The 20,352-nt window shown below is 35.7% G+C and overlaps 1 protein-coding gene across 7 annotated transcripts in view; it reads left to right on the forward strand.

Annotated features, from left to right (window-relative positions):
* Positions 1-19,853, forward strand: part of ATP11C (ATPase phospholipid transporting 11C (ATP11C blood group)) — a 202,657-nt gene extending 182,804 nt beyond the window's left edge. For 3 of the 7 annotated variants that reach the window (XM_007992853.3, XM_007992849.3, XM_073013386.1), the window contains 6 exons: positions 362-497; positions 2,615-2,680; positions 5,135-5,238; positions 8,164-8,317; positions 14,462-14,566; positions 17,234-19,853. In XM_007992853.3, the coding sequence (XP_007991044.1) occupies positions 362-497; positions 2,615-2,680; positions 5,135-5,238; positions 8,164-8,317; positions 14,462-14,563 (562 nt within the window). In that variant the 3' untranslated portion in view covers positions 14,564-14,566; positions 17,234-19,853. The other 4 variants (XM_007992856.3, XM_007992854.3, XM_073013387.1 and 1 more) reach the window with 4 other exon arrangements.
* The last annotated feature ends 499 nt before the right edge of the window (positions 19,854-20,352 follow it).

A 20,352-nucleotide genomic window follows, 5' to 3' on the forward strand; every position in this document is an offset into this window, starting at 1 on the left:
TGAGTAGTAGTAATACCTATCTCATGTTTTTATGTGGTTGAAAATAAATGTCTATAAAACTCTGAACCCAGTTCCTGGCATATAAGTACCATTAAATGGAAGCAAATTATTGTTGATGTTATTGTTGCCAGTGGCCAAAAATTTAGAAGAGTTTAGAGAGTTTACTCCAGTGGCTGAGTCAGGAGATGATTGCGTGAAGGTCAGCCTTTGGCTCAGTCTGACCCTTTACCAAAAATCTGTCAGGCCATTAAGGGTAGCCCCCTTCATTATAACAGGGTCAAACTCCATGCCCACTTGACATTTCACTGCATGTTTAAATGAAAAGTTTCACTAATGTTTTTTTCTCCCCATTTCTCAATAGGAAAATTTCTGGCAATGCCATGCTACAGTTGGGCCCCTTCTTATATTGGACATTTCTGGCTGCCTTTGAAGGGACAGTGTTCTTCTTTGGGACTTACTTTCTTTTTCAGACTGCATCCCTAGAAGAAAATGGAAAGGTAAAAAGAACCTGTCATTACATCTTTTGGTATTATAAGCATGGCTTATCTTTTTCCCATAGGCACTGGATCTGTCATATACATACTCTAGCTGTAATCATTCTACAAACTTTTTCTGAAGATGCAGTAGTTAGTTCTCACAGCTTCTTTAGAACAATAGAAGTGAAATAAGAAATCGCTTTCTGTGTGCATGGCTAACTAGAGAGCTTATGTGCAAACTTTCTGGAACCTTAACTTGGCTGCAATTTTTACTAGATGAACAGAGTTCTTGGGACTTCAGACTTCCGCTCTTTGATGTGAGAAAGGTTTTTCCCATTTTAAAGTAAAGCCCAGCTGCATTCATTTCTTACTTATAGTGGCCTTCTATGCTTGGAGCTGAAGGGGGTAGCTGCCATATCTTTGGAGTGTTTGCCCAGTAGGTGAAGAGAGGAATTGTCTTCTCTCCCTCCTCTTCCCAGTGGAAGCACAGTATTCTCCAGAAAGGCTACTCTGCTCCTGCCAGTGTCTTCCTAGAACATGACTATCTCATTCGGCAGTTGCACTGGGATAATTTTGCCCTGGCTGTACTCTAGGAGAAAATTACTGATGAAGGGGACAGGTGAGGCCTTCTTCCTGCAGCCACACATAGGAAAACAAAAACACTACCTTGCATACTGCTTTCACTAAGTTCTCCTTTGCTATTTCTGAGATTCTCCTTTTATGCTCATTCATTCTTTGTAATCATAATGTGAAGGAAAGCTAAGGTTCAAAAAGGATTTACTGAGGACACTATGTCTGGAACCTGGTAACACCTGTTACAGAAGTAATAAGTTCAGTGAATTTGAACGGTACTTTAAAATTAGGCACTACAGTCAAAAGCTCTCTAATTTGGACTAACAAAAATCAGTGTAGTATGAATCCATGAAAATTATTAATCACAAAGTACTTGCTGGGGAAACACAGATCTACTTTAAAGTAGTCACATGTAGAACTTGCCGAAGAGAGTGTCCTCATAAATCCTGTGCGTACTTGGGAAAATCACATCAGTTTCCCAGGTCAGCTTTGCCCATCAGTAAGAAGAATGGATTTGATTTTATGATTTCCTGGCCTCTTCAGGTTTATAACTGATTGTGTGACTTTCACTTTTTATTTTAGTTTTATTTGGCAGTCAGATTTTATATAACTGGCTACTGCTTAAAAGGAGTTTACTCCAAAGTAGGCAGATACTCTCCTATAGTCAGTGTGATTCATTTGCTCAGCCAACTTTCCAGGTGGTGCATGAGAGCATCAGTTAAGTGTCTGTTTAATTCATTACCCATTTTGAGTTCATAAAGTCCAAATTAATAAGGTTTTACTGTATAAGTCACCTTCCCTCTAAATGTTTGCTGAAATTACAGTAAGTGTATGAATTACTACTAGCAAGAAAACATAACACTCATATATGATTTGAGTGAATCCTTTTTTTTTTGCTTCTATTAACCTTAATTTTTGTTTTTATTTTTTTGAAAAAGCCTTTTACATCTCATTTTCTGTTTTAATGTTACGCATTCAGATCTTGACAGCATTTGGTAAGCATATGTGCCATTCATTGCCATCATTTGGATTTATACATGGTATCTGCTTTTTTTTTTTTTTTTTTTTTTTTTTGATGTGCACATGCTGATAGCTCTTGTATTTACAACCAGAAAAATCAGACTCATTTAAAAAATGTAAATCCATTTGTCTACAAATTATTGCTCATTTGAGAGGTTTAATTCTATATTATAGGAAAATCCCATATCAGATTCTTTAGAGATATGAATCATCCAAATGACTTGTTTTGATGAACACTGCTGCTATTAGAGTAGTTGCTTTCTTTGGCCTTTATCACACCAGTGAGTTCCCTGTTCAATGCTGCATGGAGTAATAGAAATAAACCCTACCAACCACAGGTGTAGTGTACCTGTTTGTGAAAATTGGATCCCAGGAAAATCTGGCATTGTGGCCTGATCTTACTGACTAGCTGTTCCCTAAACAATTCATACAAAAACATTTGGCACTTATACACAGGATTAAACTTGGCTTTTTTTTTTAAATGAAAAAATACTAAGATAATACTTGTGTATACATGATACATGTAATTATTAAATGTTTTTCAGGTATACGGAAACTGGACTTTTGGAACCATTGTTTTTACAGTCTTAGTATTCACTGTAACCCTGAAGGTTAGATTTTTACTTATTCATATATTTTTTAATACTGTTTTTGTAGTACTTTCTTGTCTTATCCTAATATACCATTTTTTGGTCTCCTTTATTTTTTGCTATGGGTTGTTATTCAAGTATTTGCCTTAGTACTTACTAAAATGTGTATGATGCTAGGGATTTGCGTATTTGTATACTATTTTTGATCAATTTTTTCCCAGTGTATCGTAATCCTCTTTATTTTGTTTTACTTAAAAAAAATTCAAACACCATACTTATGTTGAAAATCTGTTTCTTCTTTATTGCTATTTTTAAGGCGTTATGATAAGTGGCATATAAACAGGCTGTGGGTGAGAGCAAGAGAGGGAGAGAGAGAGAGTGTGTGTGTGTGTGTGTGTTTGTGTGTGTGTGTGTGTAATTATGTTAAGTACTTGAATCTTCTAAAAATTATACATCTGTTTAAGAACCCCAGGCCTCAAATAAGTATATGTGAGCAAGATAGTATGTGAAAAAGGGCTTGGTAGTAGTGAAATCTTATAAAATGTATTCATTACTGATGACCAGGTTGGTAGCTTACGCCTATAATCCCAGCACTTTGGGAGACCAAGATAGGCAGATCGCTTGAGCCCAGGAGTTCAAGACCAGCCTGGGCAACATCGTGAGACCGTGTCTCTATTTATATAGATATATATATTTAATTTAAAAATAAATATAAAAATAATATATCTATATAAATACAAAAAATATAAAATGTATTCATCACTAAAATTTACCCATGTTAGTGATAAAGTGCCTAAGAATATAATGCAGAAAGGTAATTTTGGCAAAATCATTGGCATTGACATGTAGCCATGTGATAATGCTGTGAAGCCTCACTGAATGCTACCCTTGAGGCCCATGATTTGGAAATCTCTTATAGTTGAAAGCATAATTCAAATTATTTTTATTTTTCTCATTCCAATAATCAACACCACACATGGGGTCCACGAGTAAATACGTTTAATGAATTCCAGCATGTCCAGGGGTTAGAAGCAGAATTCAGAAGTATAATTGTCAAAGGATCTCTCTCAAATTTCTCTCTAAATTTTTGTTCATGGTTTATTTCTCATACCGGATAGAGCTAACATATGTTTGCTTTATTCATCTATTTCAGTAACATGTTAGGACCTTAAAAGGACATTACAATTCATCTTAGTATAGCCACTTACTAGCTGTGTGTCCTTGGGCAAGTGACTTTACCTCTCTGTGCCTCACTTTCCTCTTCTATAAAGTCGAGATAAAAGTAGAACCTACCCTTCTTAGGGTTTTTTGAGGACTCAATTAGTGAATAAAGCACTTAGGATGGTGCTTATTTCAATAAATGCTACTTTTTGGGTTTTATTATGTCTCACAGTATCACAATTTGAAATGGATGTCTCCCTGCTCCTTTTTTCCCCTGGCCTTGCATATAGCCACAGGGCTTCCAAATGGCCTTCACAGTGTTTCTCAAGTGTATCTCAAAGACTTCCACTCCCTCCTCTTTGGATTAATATTAGTATTATCTTTGGATTCATATTAGTATTTTCCCTAACAACCAGAAGAGTAGCAATTCAAGATTGAGCTACATTAATAATGTTATCAACATCCTGTTTATAAATATGAAACTATAACAGAGAGCTGATGACCATGGTGTCACAGCAAGTAACAAAACTGAGACATCATCTCCTCTATAAAAATTAACAGCTCTGGATATTAGCTCATGTGACCCAGAAGTTTTAAGCAAGCGAAATAGACCATACTTGTTGAAAACCCCAGATGCCATAATCTGAAAACGTGATTGGTCCTGGCAGAAACATGAAGAGATTAAAATCTAACTGAATATTTTATTAATTTAATGGAATAGATATAGGTTTTTCAATTGGAAAGATACACTACATAGTCAAACTCATGATTCATTGCTACATGATGTTAGGGGTATAGAGCCTTTGCATTTAGTGACTCCCATGTGTTATATTTGAGCTTTCACGGCACCTTTGAAAGTTTTGTAGTTTGTCTACCCTTCCTAGCTACTCCTTCCCTCTCCTACTTCTTTTCAGCATATCTGCCTCCACCAGCTAAGTCTCCTTTTGCCATCATCTTCCTGGCAGCCATTGCCTGAGGACCTGGGGCTTGGGCCTCCTAGATATTACCGTTACTTCACTCCTTGCCCATTCCCCAGTACTGAGATATCTGCAGCCCTACACCTACCAGCTACTCAGCCTGATCACACCTCCAGCCTGTACTCCAGAGTTTAGAGGCCTTAGGGCAGAGCTTAGGTTTCTCACCTTTGTTCTTTGAAAAACCTGGATTCTGTTTTAGTTCCACTCTCCTCTGGATCCCTGGCGCAAGCTAGATCCTTCCATAGGTATCATTGTGTACTAGTTATTAGATACTATAGCATATTGCCTGGTGCAATTTGTAACCATCATGAAACCTTTCGTGTTGTTATCTTTTCAGCTTGCTTTGGATACCCGATTCTGGACATGGATAAATCACTTTGTGATTTGGGGTTCTTTAGCCTTCTATGTATTTTTCTCATTCTTCTGGGGAGGAATTATTTGGTAAGCAATTGTACATATGTGAGCAGTCTGTAAATAACAAAGTAGACACACGTGTATGTACACTATATATGTAAGCATTCATTATACTTTTAAAATTTTAATTGTATAAGATGGCACGTCTTTAATATTAATGGCCTGAAGGTTACTTGTTAGCTGGTAGTGCTACTAATTTTGGGTAAGATTTTAAATACAAGTATATAGACTGCACAAATCACTCAGAAGACCTCCCTTTGGTAGCCCCTGTCCAACTCTTTCTATTTGAAGGTGTGTAAACATCTCTTTAGTGAAACTGTAGGTTTCAACACAACCTCTCATGTGATTTTCAGAGGAAATACTCATCCTGTGAAGCTTCTACCTGATATATTGGCCAACAGATACATTATTGTCCATTTGGACCCTTATTTCCTCTTTATAGTATATAACCATGATTCATGTTACTACAGGTGTGCTCAAGGTATAGGATATATACTACTTAATACTCAGAGGGTTGTATTTTGAAATCACCATCTCACTGTTTTGGTGGAGGTGGGAAGATGTAGAAAGGCAGACTCTGCAACTTGTCCTTAAAGTTCATTTAGTTCATCTTGGTTCAATAGATGTTTGTTCAGAATCAGTTTTGTGCTGGGGACTCTATGGGATAGAGAGATGACTGGACTGTGCTCAAGGAGAGTAGAGTCCAGTGAGGGACACATAAGCTGTGATTGGGAGAGTTATATATTTACATCTCCTTTCTTTACTCCCAAAAACATATATTTTGGTTTTAAATGTCAGAGTTGTTTTTTTTAGTCAATGGCTTTCCCTGACAAGGATGCCAGCAGCAGAGATCATGGCTAGAGCAAGCCATAGGGTAAGATTTCAGAAATACATGTTTTCATTGCTTTGAGCAAAATCTTACATACAAAATGATTCTATTTTATCACAGAGATGTGAGTCCTATGTTTATGTCCCTTGAGTCTTAATTAGAAGAAACTCTATTTTGAAAAGCTTTTTAAAAATAAAACTTTAAGAAATAAAAATATAAGAAACCTAATCATTTAAGGAAGTACCAGCTTTAAAAAGTATAATTACAGCATATTTTTGGTACCTCTATAGGTAATTGAGAGCAATGAAGCTGAAGGAAGTCTCTATTTTCTTTAATAATATACAAATAAATCAAAGTTGATTAAGAACATACCATATACAATTGTAGTTCTGCCCAGAGTACCGTAATTCTGTCTATGAATCTATGTAATCAGCATCTGAACTAATTATGCAAAATTTCTACAAGAATAAAATGTTTCTAGCAAAGTCATTTTCAACCCTTTCCAGACTATTCCTTATTAATGAAAATAAATCCAGTAAATGATTAAGATATTGTCACACCTGTTTCTATTCATTAATGATACCAAAAATGAAATGTTAATCTATTTTGTATTTTATTGCCTGAAGTATTATCATTAAGTGGAGTTGAGCCACTACATGAATATAAACTTATAAAGCAACCAGTAAAATGTGACTAGAAACAATGTGAAACTTCAGCTGAATGTGATCACAACTAATGTCTCTGGACATGTTCTACCCTGAGGCATTGAGTCACACCTGTCTTTAGGGTTGGGTAGTGAGAATGATGACTTCCGAGCCCCAAACCACATCCAGAAATAATAGTGTTTATTTTTTACTGCCCTACTACAAAACTCCATAGATGACATGGAGGTTTAAAAAAAAAAACACAACAAACTGGAGACATTAGTCAGAATGTATGATGCAAAGGAACACCCTGTGACTAGCTGTCATTTGTCATCTGGGCCCCTGTTGTGGCTCAGTTAACTGCCTAGAACATTATTCAAGGTGTTCTTCAGAATTTGAGTGAGGTAGAGTTCTGCAGAAGTCTTTTCCATGTGGCAGACGTTTCCCAGAAAGCGTGTGTAGCCTAGGCCTCATACATTTTTCCACCTCCCTGTTCTCACTTTTATTCCACAATCTAGTTTTCATAAAAGTAGAGCCACAAATTCAGTTTTATCATGTTACATAAGGGTGCATGGACATTAATTTTTAAATGAGAAACCAAATTATCTTTAGGAAGCATGATGTGTCATCTAATAAACAGGAACCATAGTTATCTACCTGGAGCTCTTAATCCTAGGGCAGTCTGATGTGCATCCTGTCCTTAAGCAACCAGTTCTTCCCCCTCACCTTCAAACAACAATAGCTTCACCTACTGAGGCTCTCTGTGGTTCAGCTCAGACAGAAGGGAAGGGAAACAGGCTGTGCTTCTCAATGGCCACTTAACAATGAAGTGGATGACTCGGAATGAAATCTGACTCCAGAATGGGGGTTCCCACTGGATTTCTGGATTCTAAGGCTTAATGTCCAATTAGAAGTATTCTGCTCTGTGTCAGCCTGTTTGGCACATACTGTTAATATATTTTGTGGATGACAATGGTAGATTCCTTCCATTTGAGAGACATGATAAGCTTCTACTTTTTATATTTACATAGTGTTTTTATCGGGGGAGAGTTATAAAAATGTCTTTTGAATTTCTGAATACAGAACACAAATCCATCCCCATCTTAATAAAACAGCTGAGGAAATAAAATGCTTGTTAGGATAAAAATGAACCATTTCTCTTGAATGTCTTTGAAGCACCAGCATTTTCTAATGCATGTAAATAGTTGCCAGTTGGCAACTTTAGAATTGATTGCCTGATTGTTTTCAAGTCAAATGCATTTTATTGTCTTTTTTCTCCTTTGATTATCATTCCTTTTTTCCCAAACATTTGGTAAATGAAATTTGTTTATTACTTTTGGGATATTCTAGAGAAAATTATTTTTATTAATGTATGTAAGGAAGATTCTTTTTAAATACAAAAGACATTTTAATTAAACATCCATTTCATATGACAGGAATTGATTTGTTTTTCCATCATGTATTTTCTTTCCACTTCAGGCCTTTTCTCAAGCAACAGAGAATGTATTTTGTATTTGCCCAAATGCTGTCTTCTGTATCCACATGGTTGGCTATAATTCTTCTAATATTTATCAGCCTTTTCCCTGAAATTCTTCTGATAGTATTAAAGAATGTAAGAAGAAGAAGTGCCAGGGTAAGAACTAAGTTTATCTTATAACCTGATTTTTGGAAGGGGCCTCAATATCTGCCATGAGCTAAAAACCTGATTTAGAAAATTACATTAGTTACAGCATGTTGAACCCCTCCTTACAGGTTCATCACTTAATTTCCTCTTCTGCATAAAAAGTATAGTAAAAACTTCGTTATCCAATGCAGGTGGTAAGTAGATTCCTTAATAGTGTTCTATGTGACCTTCAGCAATCCATATGGAGTATCTCCTATGCTCCATATGGAATTTTAAAAGGAAAAAATTATTTTATTTTGTATTTAGCCTAGAATTTTCACACCAGGAATTTCCACACCAACATTTTCGCTTTAAACTTAGAAATTTCCCTGTGGGCTGTTTGCAGATTGTTTTCAGTTGATAACACCAATTTGCCTCTTTCAAACCTTTCCCCTTCCTTTAATTATAGTGCTGCTTAATCTCTGTGTTGCTTCTAGCCCTGTCTGTCCAGCAGTATATTTGAACCAAAGAGAATTCCCTGGATGTGGTTTCTACATCCTTAGCCTCTGGAACACACTCGTAAAAATTCAAAATAGTTTTATGAGTGTGTTTTTATTTTTCCTATTAAATTGTAAATTTCCTGTGGGAATGAGAAGTTATTTTTTCTGCTGCCTTATTATGATATCTTTTAAACATTTTTTAAAAAGTCTTTACAGTGAAATAGGGAGATGAGCATGGAAAATAAAACTTTTGGCAGATTTTGACCAACAGGCTAATTAAATATGTCATATTCCTGCCAACAGTAGCTGATTTTGTTAAACAAAACTGTTTCTGTCATATTGACACAACTAGATCTTATAGCACCTCCAAGGCAGTATTTTCGGGTAATATTCTAAGCTACAACTACCTGACTTATTTGATAAATTTGCCAACCAGTTTAGCTACAAAACTGTTACATCATGATTTTGTTTTTGCCTGTTGAATTGATAGAATCCAGTAGTTGATATTAGATAGACATGGGGATCTGAAATGATTAGAGTAAGAAAACCTTCAGTGATTAGAATTGTAAAAGAGGAGTTTCATGTTACAAGTCAGTGTCAGCCCCAATCAAAAAAAAGAGAACTGTCATAGGGTACATTGATTCTTCATATACAAGGCCAGTCAGTGTGTAGTTAGTTGGCCAGAATTGCTCTTAACTCACTGCTTCTGCATGTCTTATGGGCTGGAACTGAACGCAGTAATGTTAGCTTAGGTATGACTACTATACTCTAGTCTGGTGTTTTAGGATGGAAAAGTTGCATTGAAATACCTGATTATGTCTCAATATCAGTTGAACAGGGATAAAACAGGTTGATACAATAGACCACCCAGAATGTCTCCGGTGGCAATGTGCATGAAACCAAATAAAATATGTTGCAATAAGAAATGATTTGGGGCTTTTTATAATAGAGAATTTTTCAGGGAAGGATTTCCAAGTTGCTCTTCTATCCTCCTTATTTGGGAGTATACTTTGGAGTGATCCTAAATATGTCTCTTATTTGAGGTAATGGAACTCATTTTAAATAATGGCTCACAGCCAGCTACATGGTCTAAAGATTATAGAAATATCTCAGAAAACAAAACCTTCAAACGTATCATCTTTTTTCTTATTAGGCCCTCTCTTTAAAAAGTTAAGACATTGGCTGGAGGTGACTCTTAAATTGTGGGATGCTACTAAGCAGTCACAGATAAAGACTTAGAACATTTTTTTTTTTACATGAACAGATTCTGAACTTCTGTTGAAAGTATGGAGTTCTGGGACTGCGTCCTTTTTTACTTAGCAGCATAGACCATTGCCAGGGGTTTAGCATGAAATTTGTTATGGGTTATGTCCGGCGTAGGAAGAATTCTAGTGTCTGTGCTATAGCTGGGCATGCTGATGTGCTAGAACAACCAGGAAAATTTCCATAATCATTTTCATTCTTGCAATCATTCATTCATTTATTCCTACCCTCGTTGAACCAATAAACATTTGTTGAACCACCTGCTGATGAACATCTCTCTTTACATCCAATGTCTGAAAGGCTAAATGGTTTTTCAGACTCTGCAGGATTTCAAGAGTTGCAAATGAGGCAACATGTTGTGGGCACTCAGCAGCGCTGCCTCTTTTTTTTTTTCTTATGAGAAAATGCAAGAGCAAAGTAGTGCAATATGAATGCATAAAGGCCTACTGCAACATGGCAGCCATGGCTATTCTGATAAGTCACATCTGTTTATATAAGGCCCTATTTGGCTATATCAAAGAGGTGGAGGCCAACTTCTAAGATAAGGGAGAAAAGAGTATGTTACTTTCCCCCAAATATTTTAGTCTTCATGCTCAGTCACCAACAGTCTGACATTCTGTGTGATTTCCTACTCTGTTCAGTATTCCTTGCTGAGACATTGGCCTCATTTTAAAGAGAGGCAAAAGATACTGGGTCTGCCCCATATCCTGATAGATCCCCCGATGTGGTCAAATGTGTGTCTCTACCTAGAGTAGAAGAATCCCTGACTTAAACCAATAAGTATCGTGGACACTTTATACACACAGCCAGAAATGTGGCAGGTCAGCTGCCAGTGCTTTTCTTATGTGGGTCTTGGCAGTTGCTTTGAGAAGGGGACTTAGCAGTGTGTAGTGAAAATGTCTCTATGGCATTTGAGAAAGAAGCCAAGCTATTTATATTTAACAATTACAAGAGCAGCCTTATGCTGAATTCTGTTCAATTCAGCGTACCTTGCCTGAGGGCCCACTATGAGTTAGCTACTGTACTAGGTGTTGGTAATTCACGGATGAATCAGGTGTGGCCCTAGCTCACAAGGAGCTCTCACTCTAGTTATAAGGAGCATTCATATGAAATACTTTTGTAAGCAGGTATTAAACAGAATAGCAGAATCAGTGATATGGCTTGTTTGAACACAATTGAGCTATTTCAAATCACTACCTCCTAAAAACCTCCAGTAAAATCGCTAGTATGGCAGCCTCCACTGCAACTGAGTTCTGTCATAATGCTAGTATTAGAAAGAATTCCAGTATCTTCAAATATAGGTTCTCTCAGTTGTTTAACTCAAGGGTTATAGTTAAGCCATGTATCCATCAGCTGTATTTTTACCAATGAGGTTAATTTTTTTCCCCAAAGTTCCATTATTAAGAATCCTAGAGTTTTTCTTTAGCTTTATGAAGTGACAAAACTGCATAGCAATGCTGTTGATGGTATATGATGAAACTACCATTGAGCACTGAACAGTGAAACAACAGGATAACACCTCAAGGAAAGTTCAGTTATAGGATTTTTGTATTTCAAAAGTTGTTTCCCCCCTAAGCATAGTCATTGACTGTCTGTAAATCAGTGAAATATACCTGGACTTTCTGGCCAAGTAGCAAATACCATTGCACATTTCCAGTGGAGTAATTTCCACATACCCTGTGTGAAGTTTTCTCATGTAAGTCACCACAATCAAAAAGGAGGCTTAACTTCACCGAAGGTAGACAAAGGAAGACTATAATTTAATGGGAATGCACCCAGCAACATGGCCATGCTTAGCATGGGATGTCAGCACAAACAGGAAGAAATATTCCATTATGTAGAGAGCTCTTTCAGAATGGCAGACAGGAAGGGAAGAATGTCAACTGTCTGAGCCAAATTCCCAGAGAAAGCACTTTGGAAATTTTGGAGAATATAGTTAATCATTATAATAATGATGATTACTATTATGATTCTTACAGTGTCGTATACAACCGTGGGTTCAGAGGGCAATAGCCCTGTTAGCTGGATTAGACAAAAATAAAGTTTAATGCTAATGTCGTGGCTGTTGAGATGGGCCTTTATCCATTGGCCTCTTTGACATACTGCTAATTGAGCTGGTGTCAAAGCTCTCTAGGTGACTGCAAAGGAATGTGGAAATTTCATTCTGTTTTAGCTCATTATCTCCTGTTTACCCCACCCCACTGCCAGTTGCTAGCTCTATCAGTTTTTTTATTGCGTTAGTTCTTCTTTCCATGCTTTCTCCTGCTTTCTGTACTTTCATTTCCTTTATAAAGTAGTTTTAACACCTAATCCATTAACTCCTAATATTTATGCTTCATAGAAATACTTTTATCTCCAATGGTTGGATACAAGTTTTTGAGCACACCAAAACGTGCTTACAGTTGCAGTCTTGAATAGATAGGTTTGTGCATTAAACACGGGGGTGGGGAACTTGGTATCATGCTAATCTTGTCGCAGGGTTTTTGCCCATAAAATAGAAGATAGAAACAATTAAAATCTTTTTCTCAGAATCTAAATATTCTCTAGCTTTATCAGTTGGGAATTTGCATTCTACCAACATGTCTACTAGCTTTCTTCATTCCACCAACTTTCTTCATTTAAGGTAAAAACAAGAAAAAACGTAGTTGTCAAAACCTGAATAAATTATTTACCTTTAAAAGTTTAATTGTTTATTAGAATCTGCTGGATACATATGTTACTTTAGCTGGTTTCTTAAAGCCCATTTTAAGTCACTAAGTAGACAATATGGGTAATCTGTATTAGCAGAGTTGTTAAACTCATCCACATTGTTGACCACTCATCTTCTGTTTTGCTTGGGCAATGCCAAAACTGAGTCTGTAAATTACCTTATAATTTCAGGCACAGAATCAGAAGGAAAAAAAATAACCTTAGGTTTGCTAGTTAAACTTTATCCATTTTTACTTTTCTGGGTGTTTTAAGGGGAAAAAAAATAATACCTAGGTAAAATTTAGCCTATCTTTCTAAAGAGGACTCTGTAGGAAAAACAGGGAAACCAATCAAATTAGGTTGTAAGAAAAGAAGTTAAGCATTGGTCAGAGGCAAATGGGACTGAAATGTGATATCACCAAATGTTTTCTCATTGTTATTTTTTATTAGGTTTTTATCCTGCAACTTCTTAAGAGTAGTCAGTCCCTTCATAGTGTATCTGTACAGTTGGATAGGGGAGATAATTACTTCAAGATAGATTGGTGATTGGCAGTGGACCCTGGACATAACTCTTTGACCAATGGATTTTGAACAAATGTAGGATAGTGAATTAATGATTAGAGATAAGTCTTATTTTAACGAGAAGCATATTTTAAAGCTATTTTATTTAAAATAGTTAATTTTCCCATTAACAAAATAATTTCAAATTGACATGTAGAGAAATAGTAGTTGGCACATAATAATAGACTATTCCTATCACTGACTCTGCTTTTACTTCAGAAAATAATGTCTCCAAAACTAACATATCATTTCGGCTTCGAATTCTCAAGGTTTCTTTTTAAATGTCTTACATTTGAGAGATTATTTACTTTTTTTTTTTTTTTTTTTGGTTTTTGCATTTCTCTTTTTTCTACTGCAATTTTCCACCTTTTGTGCAATTGTGAACAAGGTAACGAAACGCCTCCCTTCCTCAGGAACATCTACTATCTTCATGCTTTCTCAAACTTCCAGCAATCACAGTTTCTCTTGGAGTGAATAAGGTGATTTCCTTTCTTAATGTACCAACTTGCTTGCATTCTCATTTGCCTGACACCATTTTCTGATTCTTTATGAAAAATTACTTCTCATGACTCATTTTATATCTTCTATTGATGCTTAGAGTATTTTGTCATTTTCTTTTAATCATGTGTTCACCTTCCAAATTGTCACACTGGAGAGGAAGTAATTTTTAAAAGCTTGGACTATGGGTCTGTAGTCTTCATTGATCCACGGTATGCAGTAGCCATGGCGTGTTAGAGCTAGTCTGTTCACTAGGACAGGAATGTTTTGCACAAATTTCTCTTTGTTTGATATACTCACAGCACCGGCACAACTCTCAGAGGTGTTCACCAAAAGGATGGTAAGGTTTACTAATCAAACCATATTGACTCATCTTACCATATTACTTATCAGTGCCATTCCAAAAACCCAAGTTTGCCACATACTACTGTTGTCTATTTACTTCTACCACAAAAACAATTCGAGTTGGAGACTTTCTTAGGCCTTTGAATGTATTCATTTGAATGTTATACATTTACTATATAGTGTAATCATTTGTACTTTTGGTCAGAGGAGTAGTCTATAGGAAATGATTTTTTCTTTTACCTTTTTTTTTAAATATATAGTCACCAGGTAGGTTAACCAATTTTCACATGCTTTAAGTATCTTTGCCTCACTATTACAGAGAAATCTGAGCTGTAGAAGGGCATCTGACTCATTATCCGCCAGACCTTCAGTCAGACCTCTTCTTTTACGAACATTCTCAGACGAATCTAATGTATTGTAACAGGTACCTAGTGTTAAACAAATGGGCTGGCTTTAAAAAAACAGATTAACAGCATTATAAAGAAAAAATGAAAATATCACTCTCTAAATTTTCTCTGCTGTTGGTGTGGTGAACTTTACAATATTCTTTGCAAAAATATAAAGATGCATTACTTGGAATATGGGGAAATATGCATTTAAAATTTGCTAAGCCCCCCCCCAAATAAAATGTTAAACATTTTTCAGAGCCAAATGTTGATACAGCATATTTAATTTGTAAGGGGCAAGTTGTAATGGCAAGGCCATCATGTGAAAATGTTTGTTAATATTGATCAGGAAATATAACTGATTTATAAAGATCATTTGGAAAATTCAAAATAAATATTCCAAAATTGCATCTGTATAATATCAAGCCAATTTAGCATTGCATGTTCTCTTGGGAATTATGTGAAAATAACTAAATGTGTTTGTACTTTCATGTGCTGTGTCTGTGTGTTTGCAGGTACTGTATACACTTATGTCCTTGTAAATGTCTGATCTCCAAATATATATCAATGAACCAGTCTAATCATAACTTTTTTAATGTCAAGTTTTATTCAAGCTAAATGTTTCAACTTTCAGAGGTAAAATCTTTCATAGCCATTCAGGGGGATGCTTGCCTAATGATATAAAATGCTTTATAATAATGTTTCCAAAAATGATTAAATTCACTTTGTAATATATTTCATTTACCCCCAGAAATATTTGGGAGGAATTGATATGCCATGAGAGGGATCCTTGAACTCAGAATGACTCCTTTATGTGTAGTCTGTATTTCCTTCAGGGGGGCCTTTAACAACCCAGACCTCTGGAGGTCTTTTATCCATCCATAGGAATTTAGAGTAATTCATGAACAAGGCTTCCAAGCTTGTCAGCTTAGAAACAACTCTACACAGCTTAGCGCAGGGCCATCTTTCATGCACACATAAAAATTAATGATCATCACGAATAAAATTGTGGGTTAGTTCACTTTGAAGCTAATAATTGCGAGTCCACCTCATAGGCCCATTTTTTTCAACAGCTGTCAACTCTGCCACCCTCTAGTAAAGAATACAAGTTAAATTAATGGATTGAATCCATTGGTTCTTCTGTCTTCCTGGAGTTCATCAGTCTGCATCTGCACTGTTATTTTAGAAGCAGACTCATTTTACCACAGTTAGCATCCTTTTACCCATTTTTGAACAACTTACCTGTGTATCTTTTCCCTTAGTAATAAATCTGCTTCACAAGTAACCTTCAAAGTCTTTGACCCCTTTGTCCCAGATTGCCTTGCTCTAAGCTGTGTGATGCATTTTAGCTATATTGTTTCTGGCTAATTTTGTATCCCCCTGGATTGCTCTCTTTAGCTTCGTCTGTGGTTTGGGGGACTGGGCTGGATAGAAGACACCGCTATTGCTTTTGGCCTCTCCAGGGCCTTATCTCCTTCAATGTCTAACATAGAACTGAGGAAGTATTTTTTAAAAACAATTATCTTATTTTTAATATAGTTATTTCTTCCAGGAATAGATTTTCATGTGGCATTATTTCTCCTCCAAGGACAATAATTCGCAGCTAGTTTAGGCATCTAGTTTGTTCCTTGGTTAGTAAGGAAACTACCTAACTCCTCAGTGTGAGTTACATTCTTAATATGAATGGCAACCTCATTTTGGTTAGAGTCGCCATGACCCTGCGGAGCTACCGGAAAACCTATTAGCGGTTCTGGAGAATGTGGAACATAAATAGAAATGGAAGATATTCTGATGAACTTCTAGTCCAACCATGGCAAAGGAGGTGTCCCAGAATGGGAAGAAAATAGCATACTACTTAAGACCTTCCACTACTCAGGTTCAAAAAGATTGAGTTTTAGAGTGGAGAATCAGGCTCCCTGTTTTGACATACGACTTCCATTTCTTATGATCATTATGATACTTAATGATCAGTTTGTCATGCACCATCCTGATCATAGCATTTGATGATGTTTAGAGGACAGAGAAGAATCTACAGATTTGATAGGGAAATATCCATGGTTTCTCTTCCAAAAAGATGAAGCATAAGAAAAAAAAACAGAAGAATCAGTTGACTCATAGATACGTGATCTACCAAAAGGAAAACTGACTTCCATATTGTAGGGGGAAATGTGCTTCTTTCAGTAAAAAGGAAGAATATTTTCACAATAATCTTCCAAAGCTGGATATACCTTCAGACTTCCTCTGTCAAAATTAACACATCAAGAAAAATAGTAATCTAATCATTCATCAAACATTTCCTGAGTATCTGCTGTGTGCCAGACACTATACTAGCTGCTGGAGATAAAAGGTAAATAAAATGTTCCTGTTTTCAGGGACCTCCCAGCCTAGAGGAGAAGGGATCATAGCAAGCAAAACCTCTGCTATGGTAAATAATCCCAGAGGTAGAAAGTATTAGGAGAACCCTGGAGCAATCCAAAAGCAAAAAGCAAGCCTGAATCTATTCAGCTGACAAATGAAGAAAGGGTTAAAATCTGGTTATAATGCCACTCTTTTTTTCCCCTGCATGTGAATAAAACTTGGCACTTTGTTAAGACAGTTGCTTTACTCTCATAACAAAATTTACTACTTATTTCTGAAAATGCTTAACAGATGGTTTCACATTATTAAAATAAGCCTTTTAAATCTGTATATTTTACATTTTTCAGAATCCGAATCTTGAACTGCCTATGTTATTGTCCTACAAGCATACTGACAGTGGTTACAGCTAAAAAAGAAAGCATGAAGAAACAACTACAAAAAGTTATCATCTCAGGATACTTGATATGCAACACACTAAACCACTCTCATGTCTAGAGTTCACAATAAATGTTCATTAAAATACCAAATGATTCTCTTAAGCATTTACAATTATTGTAAGTAGCCTTTATGGCCAAAGCTGTAAGTTAAGAATTATATGAAAGTTGAAAGCAAGAATACTTAGAATTCTGGCTTTAGATAGAATAATATAACTCAAATGGGTGCTCTTTTAACCCATGAACTCTGTGAATGGATTTAAATACAATAGTATAAAGTAGAAGTTATGCAATGAGAATGAATAGATTTTGCTAATATTACTTTTTTTGCCTGGCAGAAGAAATAGACTATTTGGATCACATTTCTTGTTCCTCCTAAATGATCATCTTAATTTTCTTTTTCAAAAGTACATAAGGAATACTTGAAAATACAGAAGGACTAAATAGTATCAATGTATCAGACAAAATAGTTAATCCCTTCTGTTTACCCATGTGCTACTTATGTCTTGGTAGAATATTCTTGCCAAAAAAATACCTTGAACGCTTATGTGGAAAGTGTTAACTTACGGGTATTTTTGTGGGAATAGAAAAAAAGTGTTTATTTTTTATTCTTCTGAATTAAACCCCACTTATGGGTGTAAGCCTACTAGACTTGAAAATAAAGCATAAAACATTTCCAATCACTTAGTAGCCCCTCAAAGTAGTTAGGAAATAAACAGATTTTTCCAGTGTTGATTTTACTGGGATCTGCAGTAAGGTGGTTTAAACCATAGTTATATAAAAATAAAGGTCATTCTGAACATCAGCCTTTTATAATTTTATGTGAAGAGGAAGAAAAATAGCTTATTTTAAACTGTTGATGGTTTTTATTTGAAAGAGATTGCATTCGTGCATATATGCAGTGCTTTTTCTTAAACATGGCCAATTTGGAAAGGGGGAAGGATCCACCCCAAAACAGTGGTTCAGCTTGTAGAGCCATGACTCTGTGAAGATGAATGTTGTCTCTTAACTTGGACAGGGAAGTGGTCTAACTCTAAACCATGAGACTGACCTTGGTAAAGTCCTTGAGTAGCTGAGCTAAAAGGAAGATTTAGCCTTCTAATTAGCTCACTTGAAACATAAATGTGAAATGTCCTAATTCAATGTTAAACACATACTTTTTTGGATATAAATGACCATATTTATTTGACTGCTAGTTTTTTTTTTTTGTTTTTTTTTTTTTGGTCTTTCTGGCATGCCTGTACTATTATTAATGTTTATATTGTACCTTGATTTGGAAAAGTATTGGAGTTAATCTGTATTATATTTGTATAGTCCATATGGCACATTTGATTCTTCCACATATATTTTATGTTAATGTTTAGGTATGATTTTTTTCTAAATTCTAGAAAAGAACATAATTTCAGTTATCAGAAGCCATTCCATCATTACGGACCCTTTTTCATTATTACATTTGCTCTCATATATCAGTATTATTTTTGAGCATTTTGTTACATGTCATTCACACCTTACCTAAGTGCGCTGTGTTCTGGTAGCCTGTATTTGAGGTAAGCTGCTGAAAACAAAGTCTCTGTATTCTTTGCCTATTCCAAAGAGCTAAAAAGTCTAACCCAGGAAAACTTTTGATATTTTGTGCTTGTTTTCTTGTTCTTATGGTTGTTGTTGCTGTATTATTATTGCTGTTTTACATAAAATCTATGGGAACTGTGAATACAGACAAGAGAGCCACAGTAGAGAGGCTTGTTTAATGCAGTACCATTGAAGAGTTAACAGAATAATCTAGTAGAAAAGTAACTGGTTGCATGTAAAATTCCTTCCAGCCAGAAAGAAAGAAAGACAAGGATTAAGGGGGATTTAGAGTTATGTCTCAGCTACACATTACATTGTGACACTGCAGCTCAAATTCAGAATGGCAATGATATATGATATCATGGCCTAGATCCTTGAGAAGCACCTGGCTTTCCTTTTTAAAAGATACTTTACTGAAGAGCTAAAAAATGGCTAGTGTGGGGTTAGCAGATCGAATAACTTGAAATAGACCATGTATTCCTAGCACTACAATGTAATCACCCTATTTGTGACAGAGAAAGGGAAAAAAATGTAATCATAAGATCATCTACCTATAATTTGAATAATTTTGAGCTATCAAAATGTCTTTGTAACTTCCACAACTGTTGTCCATTGTTTGAGGATGTTACCTACTAAACTGAAAACATTCATTCCATATCTACTACATATACACCAGCAACAATATAAATGTAAGCCTAACTTTGCAAAATTCATAATAATTTAGTGATGGAATTTTTTAATAACATGCAGTATATAAATGTGCAGATTTTATGCGTGTTGACAAAATCATTTTTCAGCTTGCAAAACGGGACTGCAATATTACATTTTTCACTTAAGCAGTTTTTTACATCTATGTTATTGCTTTCTAAAATGAATGTGAATGCCATCTTTTATGACTGCAACTTGCCTTTTCCATTACAGAAATTTTTGTTTGATGTAATCAATAAACTTTGGTATGATATGATTGATATATCAGCCTCTTTTTTTTTGGAAAGGTCTCGGTTTGACATTAAAATAATGTGGAAGCAATTTGTTGATGGGAACTAAGTTTCTAATTTCTTCTTGACCTGCACAATTAAAAGAAGTTTGACTATTTCTACATGAGTTCAACTGGTATTTTATGGCAATACCTAATTTGGGGAGGGTAAGATATTTGTAGGAGTTTTTAATAACACTGTACCTTGTTACTGCATAGATAAAAGTCCAGCCAAATCAGCAAATACAGGTTGAAAGTGTACTTTGTGCTTGGCAGTGTGCTTGATGCCACCTGTGCATTGAAGGTAGCATGTGTATGGTCTTCGTGGTCTCTGTCTTCAACCCATTGAACTCATTTAATTCTTAAGCAGTCAAACATGAACGGATTTTACGGTAGCTTGAAACTTGGTCCAAAGGTATATGTGTACACACCACTTCCCTAGCTCTTCTTACATTGCTCAGCCTGCACCCAAGACCTTGTGAAAGTC

Source organism: Chlorocebus sabaeus, chromosome X (assembly GCF_047675955.1).
Source record: "Chlorocebus sabaeus isolate Y175 chromosome X, mChlSab1.0.hap1, whole genome shotgun sequence".
Lineage (NCBI taxonomy): Eukaryota > Metazoa > Chordata > Mammalia > Primates > Cercopithecidae > Chlorocebus > Chlorocebus sabaeus.